This window comes from Daphnia carinata, chromosome 1 (genome assembly GCF_022539665.2).
Source record: "Daphnia carinata strain CSIRO-1 chromosome 1, CSIRO_AGI_Dcar_HiC_V3, whole genome shotgun sequence".
In the NCBI taxonomy this organism is placed as follows: Eukaryota; Metazoa; Arthropoda; class Branchiopoda; order Diplostraca; family Daphniidae; genus Daphnia; species Daphnia carinata.
Genome location: NC_081331.1, coordinates 2953846 through 2961296, shown reverse-complemented (window position 1 = coordinate 2961296; position 7451 = coordinate 2953846). Strand labels below are relative to the sequence as shown.

The window sequence follows — 7451 nt, the reverse complement described above, 5'->3', positions numbered from 1 at the left end:
CCATCGAATTGAGTTCATGCAGAGGGGGGGGGGGGGAGCCAAAATGTTCATATCAGTTATTTCAATTTGGCTTTCGCAGTCAATGCAGGCGAACCTGTTTCCGTGTGGTCTTTCTGGTGTTACTTGAAATACCTGGTGTTGAACAAGAGAAAGACATCTTTTCTGTTTTTTTTTTTGTTTGGCAATCTCAAAAGAAATGGCGTCAACCATTCGAGGTTTCAATAATGTAATGTTAGTCATATTTCAGGAATTCTCTCTCATTCTACACAGCTGTGCAGACACGTTTACATTCTACTCGAATCATTCCTTCATTCATTCGATGCTGATGTATGTTTCTTACTTTTTTTTTTTTTTTTCCTTGGAAATTCGCCAAAAGACGCCGAGTCACGCACCTATCCCAGATTTTTTTTTAGGATGTATAGGAAGAAGAAACCCGCCGGTTCTTGTTTTCCATGTTGCGAGGCCATCGGTCAGCTGATGTACGCACGCTGTGTAACACATGTGTCTCCAATTCTTTTTCTTGTATTGTCAATTTTTTTTTTTTTTTTTTTTTCTTTTGGAGTTGATCTGCGTGGAAGGGACAGAAAGGACGACGCCCTTTTCGTCTCTTACACGCCCCTTTTGTATATTTCTTTTATGGTAGAGGTTGAAAAGAGCCAAACTTCTCTCGGTCGTTCATTAAAAACCATTATTGGGAAACTTCACCATACATGGCGATATGGCTGTTTTCATTAGCCTCGTGACCGGCTAGCGCATACAACAGGAGGAAGATGTTGTTCTTTCTCCCGTTGAAAACGCTGGCCTTCTTCTACTGATGGAAGATTTCCTTTTTATATAATCATTCGATAATAACTGGGCTCGTTCACGGCCCCTATTATACAATCGAGTTGGATTCAAAAAGAAAAAAAAAAAAAAAAAGATATATACTGTAGGTAAAAGAACAAACAAGGAAATACAACCTGAACGTCGAGCATTTTTGTTGTTGTTCTTTTTCTTTTTTGTTTCATCTTTTTATGCCACTTACTCGTATTCGCCTTTTACGTGAGCTTTCTTTTTGCCTTCATCAGTCGCTTCCTTTTCCCCTTTTGTCTGTTTACCGTATTAACTTGAGTTTCTTATATATATATATATATATATATATACATACGACCCTGCTGTTGAATATAGAAGAAGCCGCTTTAATACTCCCACGGTCGGAGCCGGCGCTGGGATTTACCTGGGCTCTCATCAAAAATTAAGCAAACGACCTTGTGTGTAGCTCTTTTGCGACGCCCACACCATTTCAGAGGAACGCACGGCCAACTCACGCTCAAAATCTAGAGGATTCTCGCTTCTCTCTCTTTCTCTCTCTCTCTCTCTCTCTCTTTTCTTCGAGAAAAATGCATACTTGCAATTGAAACGCGTACAATACCTGTTGCACACACCCTCATTCCCGTGCGTGACAAGGCAGCGACCGCCTCGCGTTCGACCTAGGGGAAACTGATTGCGCCAAGGCCCGCCACATTTTCGGTCATCTGCACGTGATTTGTGAATTTCGCCATCTAACAAAAAAAAAAAAAAAAAAATAGCTAAATTTTTAAGACATAAAAAAACCTTCCACCTGCTAAGATATAATAAGATTCTCCACTTTTGAGCAGACAGAGTTCGAAAGAGTGAATGCGTGTGGCTGACGTCACCGACGCAGATGAGTGTCTCATTACAATTCATGCATTCACTCGCGCATTTTCTGGCATTGACTTATTGTTTTTTTATTTTTTATTTTTTTTTGGGGCCATCTTCAATATGTTCCCGCAGTTACAACACTAAACAAAAGACAATACACACACACAGGGAAGAAAAAAGATGATGTTTACTGCCATATTTTCTTCATTAGGATGATCTCGCCATCCGGGTTTGTCTTGCGGTTGAAGGACGCTGTTGCATTATGTGCATAAACTATTTAAGACGCGACTAATGCTAAATTAAAAAGAGTAGCTACGTCAGGTGTTTTTTTAGCAGAAGCTCGGGGGAGAGACAGCCATGAAAAAGAACATTATGAGAAGCGAAAAGAAAATTGTCTTTGTACGAAGATGAACAGAAAAAAAACAAAAAAAAAAAAACATGGAGAAGATGCGCCATGTCTTCTGGGCATGGCTGCTGCTGCGAGTCCTTGGAAAATGTTCCAGACAAAAGAGAATTTTTTTTTTTTGTCTTTTTATGAGTCTTCACCCCCATCGTTTTTTTTCCGTATGTAACTGGAACAAGCTGCGTGGAATAAAACCAACAAACAGGGGAGAGGCAATCAACCCCTTTGAGGCCCTCAAGAAAAAATGGTTACACCCTCGTTTTCTCCTGAACTGCCCCTAGCATGCCTTTAATTGTTTCCAGGGAGAAAAACAAAAAACAAAACAAAAAAAATGAACGAAGGTTCTTTTTGTTATTACCACATGCAAAATACGTCCAAAAAGAAACACCCAAGTTGTTTTACGTTGATTAAAAAAAAAAAAAAAAAAAAAGAAAGAAAAACGTATTTCCAGACAGGTTTTGTGTTACAACATCGTCTGTCACCCGTTCTTCAAACGAGTCTTACTCCCGACATTCGGAGTACCTCTTTTTGTTAAAATTACATTTATCTTTTTTTTCTTTCATTTTCTTGCTCCTTGTTTGTTATATATTCACCTTTTGCTAGCGTTCCTCTCTTACCCTGGGATCGTGTCTTGCACGCCGGGGAAACGCACGCTTTACAAGGAATGGAATGAGGTGACCTACTCCGCTCCCTTCGTCTTCATTTACATTGGAGTTGGAAAAAAAAAAAAAAAAATAAAATAAAAGAAGAAGAATTGAACCTGCTTTAGTTTGGGATGTTATAATAGCGCTAAACTTCCAGGGCACGTACACACAGCGAAAATGGGGAAAAACAAAATGGACAACAAATAAAGTATTTAGATGTGTAGGGTGATACAAAGAAATAAAAAGAGAAACGATACATATATTTTTTGAGAGATGGTAAGAAGAGACTGGCATACATAAGCTGTTATGGGTGTGTGGGTTAAAGAAAAAAAAAAAAAAAAAAAAAGAGTTCCAGAACAGCTGTGGCGACTTGATACTATTCACATTTTGTTCTTTTGTGTTACTTATTCTTTCTTTAGCGGCCGTAAGTCCTGACAGTTTTCTTTTTTTTTTTTTTTTTTTCCTGGTTCAATATGTCACCTGTAGCAGTCTTAATGGCGGAAGGCTTTATGGAAGAGGTGGGACAATAAGAAGGACGATGGATGCACAAGTGTCAAATGGGAATTTCTTTTTTTTTTTTTTTTTTCTTCACCCTCCACCTGAAGAACTGGAGGCTCCCCCTCCCTGCTTTTTCAGATATGTTTCTAATCTTTTCCTATCTAAAATTTGCTTTTCTCTTCCTCTTTTCCAAATAGAAGATAAGATAAGTAAAAAAAAAGGAAAATTCCCCTATGGAGGTTGGAAATAATCTTGGTCCAAAAGATCTGATTTTTTTTTTTAAACGTGCATGACCAGAACTGTGTATGTTGAAAATGAGTTATTTGCATATAGTTTCGAAATCGAATTCAAATTTATTATTTTTTTTTTTGTTGTTGCAAATGCGAAATTATTACAAAGACAACAAAAGACACCCAAGGAGGCAAGGAAACAAACGGTGGAAAGACACGCAAAAAAAAAAAAAAAAAAAAACAAACCAAAAAAAAAAAACAATTTTCTCTGACAAAAATAAACACGCGTTGAAGAAACGTAACGATACACGGCTCGGCATTATTTTTTTTAATTTAATTAAGTACAAATTTACTTTTCTCTTGTTGTGATTCCACTTCCGTTTGCCCTTTCGTTTTCTTCTTCATATTTTTTTGTTTTGTTTAAAGTTTAGATTTCACTCTCTCGTAATCTACAGGTTGACATTTGACTCTGACGCGAATGCATTTTGAAAAATATCGAAACAAAATATTAATAATTACCTTTCCTATTCAGAAAGGATTGACATTAGAACTTGCATATGTGGCATTTCGTTAAAGATGAAGTGATTTTTAGCGCTGATCATTTTTGTGTGTGTTTGGAAGGCAATTCCAAGAAGGAAAAAAAAGAACAAAAATTCAAGCTGGAACGCGGAATAGAAGAAACAAGAAGGAAAAATAACAACCCCGGAACATTAAAAAAAAAAAAAAAAAAAAAAAAGAAAACACAAAACAGAAGATGATGAAGCAAACCAAATGAAATAAACAGCGCCTTACACACACACATACACACAGACACACACGGAACAGAAACAAACAAAAAGTACAAGGTCAGGCAAGAAAAGAAGAAGGCATATGTGTTGTTGTTGTTGCTGTTATTACAGGTGATAGAAGATGGTGTGTTTCTTAGTGGTAGTGCTGCTGGATCCATTTCCGGCGGCTGTATTGAGCAGGTGGTTGGATCCCGAGTGTCGGCGACGGCCGGCGACCTCCCTTTTCGGTCCAGACGTTCGGCTGGAACTCGACGGGATGACATCAGCCACCACAGTCGGGTGCAATTGAATTTTCAAAGGCGATTTGGTGTTAGCCGACCGATTGTTGCGCTGGCTCTCGCTGTTGCGGCCCCACAGTAAATCAGTCAGCGATCGCGGTCGATGTAGCTGGAACAGCCGGTGTTGTGACACTGGCGGCGCCGACACTTGCCTCGCGTAATGCTGCTTCTGCGCGTGATGATGAAGGCGCTGCTGGTTCGGGTGATGCGGCGACCGGACGGCGGCGGATCCGGCCGATCCGCCCGAACACCGACCCCCGCTCTGGCTGGACCCCAAAGTGTCCGAGTCGGCAGCCGAAGCGGCCAGTAAATTCGTCATCGACTTGTAGCGGATGTTGAAAAGAGGCGACGGAGTCAGCGATTGCTTGCTCTCGGCCGGACTCAGCATGCCGGGCGAACGGTGTATCACTACCGCCGCCGGATTCTTGCTGTAAAGCCGCTGGACGGCAGCCGATGGGGCGGCGCCTGCGGCCAGGGCGCTGCGCTGTCTGTACATGCGCGGTTTGGCAACAGGTTCGGGCGACGAAGCGCCGTGATTCACCGCGATGCTGGTCACGGCCGTGCTATTGTTGTGGACCTGCTCCTCTTTCTCGGTGGACACGGCACTGCTGATGACCTCCTTACTGTGGCTGTTGATCCGGTTCCGGTGAGTCGGAATCGTTTCCAGCGGAGGCGGAACCGGTTTGCATTTTTGACTGGCGTTGACTGGAATTTTTTGCTGATGACTGTACTCGGACGTGTTCTTACCGACGACCATTTTGTTGTAGAGGTTGCGACGCTGCTCCGACTTCCTGTTACTCCGGTTGGATTCGTTGAAGATGTCGTAGGTCGACGACGACGTCTTCAGGTTCTTGGGCAGTGGGGCGAAACCGCGGATGTAGTCGTAGATCTGGTCGATCTCGTCGTACTCGACCGGCAGCTCGTCCTGCTGGCCGTCTTCGTCCGCTTCGGGCAATTCTTCGGTCGTCAGTGACTGTAGGACGTTCATGGAACTCTCGGGCGAATGTTTCCTGTTGCCGCCGTGTCCGGTGATCGATTGGATCAGGTCTGAGGTGCTCCGTCTGAGCGGAGCCAGGAGCAGCGGGACGGGCACCCGCCAGTGCTGCCCGTCGAAGCGCAAGTTCTTGCTGAAATGGGCGTCGTAGACCTGGATGCGGTCCGAGAGGAGGCCGTACTGGTGTAGGCAGCGCTCCGTCATCCGTGCGAATTCCTTGGTAGCCTTGAGGGTCTGTCGGTTAACGGGCAATTGGAGTTTGAGCGAAACGGTCGGCGGGATGATGACTACCCCCGGCCCATCGGTCGACGTTTTGGCCTGGTTGACACCCAAAGGCATAGCCACGATCATCTCTTCTTTAAAACTGGCCAGGAGCCGCATTTCGTAGCAGAATTGTTGGCCGATTTTCAGTCCGGCTGGCGGGCTGCCCGACACCATTCTCACGGTCAACGGGAGCCGTTTGTTGAGGAGGGCGCGGATGCGATGGACGCCGCTGATGCCCTGTTGGTTGTCCTCTTTGGCGACGGCGCTGAATTTGGCCCGCATGTCCATCGGCAGGTAAACGTGGTCGCCTCTCGAGTCCAGGCAGCGCAAGTAGCGCTGGCCAGCGCTGGACGGCGAGAGGAGACCCCCGCTGCTCACTTCGCCCACCAACACGAGGAGCTCGCCTGCGTTCAGCGTCCGCGAGCGCTCGGTGATGTTGTGGCAAACGTGGTCGGCCGACTTGGCACTGCTGTCCGTCGACTGCTGGTAGAAGACTTTGATATTCTGACGGACGAGGCAAGAGTCGGGAAACTTGCGTGCCAGCTCGTTCACCGACTCGATGCCCCTGACGGCCCGTCCGTCTTCATTGAGGATTTCAAAGTAACCGTCGAAAGTTTCGGGGATGGCCAACTTTGGGCCGACGTTGACCGTCTTGTGATTGTCTTTGAATTTGAGGCACTGGACGGCCAGTCGGAGACTGACACCAGCCGAGGCCACTAGGGCCGTTGATGACAGAGATGGATTGGGCAAAGAGGGTGCGCCCAGGCCCAGGTAAGAGCCCTTGACGATGCGGACCAGTTGCGGCAACTCGCCCGATTTGACGACATCGTGAAGGTAAACGTGAGGCGAGTCCTCGCATTGACCCGAGGAACCACTCCCGCTGCTGCCGCTCCACCTGGCCGTCGTCAGCAGGATGGCTCCATCCGATCCCGCCATCTTTTTTTTCTTTTCGTTTTCCACACGATGAGAATTAAATTCGTTTTTTTTTTTTTATTTTAAGAATCAAAAAAAAAACTGAATTCTTGTGTTTCCTTTTTGTAGACAATCACCTCCACCTTTTATATTTTGGGGCTGCGGCCGCACGATCTCACGAGTTCAACGACTCGTCACCATGCGGCTTTTTTTTTTTTTTGCGTGCCCTGTCGGAGTAATCGATCACACACCAAACACAAGGATTTCAATCTTCATTGCACTCAGGAAAAAAAAAAATAATAATAAGTCACAACATTTTGGGGATTTTTTTTTTTTTTTCAAAGAAAAACACGGAACTTGTTGAATTATTTTCCACTTGCTTTTTTAAGTATCACTGAAAACTGTTTGAAATGAGTCCGTCGACTCACGAACACACGTCAGGTGAGGAGGAAAGAAAGAAAAAGAATTATTATTATTATTTTTTTTTTTTTTCAAATAAAGGGGCGAGAGACACAACTATCGTGTAGGACGGCCGCCAGCCAACTAACGGACTAACCGCGACCGAGGCCAGCTATATACTGCAGTTTGTGTAAAGCGCAATAAACATTCGAAGTTCTCTTCTCTCCGCCAGGTAGTTCTGTGTTCTTTTTTTTTTTTTTTTTTTTTTTTTTGCTGTCTGTGCGTGTGTGTGTGTGTGTGTGCTCTTTCTCATACACACTGGAAAAGAAAAAAAAAAAAAAAAAGAGGGGAAGGAAGGAGGGGAGAGAAAAAATAAAAT

At 44.2% G+C, this 7451-nt stretch overlaps 1 protein-coding gene across 1 annotated transcript; it reads right to left on the bottom strand.

Moving 5' to 3' along the window:
- Positions 1–3688: 3688 nt before the first annotated feature.
- LOC130691713 (uncharacterized) lies at positions 3689–7182 on the bottom strand. Its single transcript, XM_057514686.2, has one exon. It carries the CDS (start codon positions 6695–6697, stop codon positions 4331–4333), a length of 2367 nt encoding a protein of 788 aa, XP_057370669.1. The 5' UTR covers positions 6698–7182; the 3' UTR covers positions 3689–4330.
- Positions 7183–7451: the final 269 nt, after the last annotated feature.

Coding starts and splice junctions, on each gene's coding strand:
- LOC130691713 (XM_057514686.2), bottom strand. CDS start 6,697: ATGGCGGGATCGGATGGAGCCATCCTGCTGACGACGGCCAGGTGGAGC.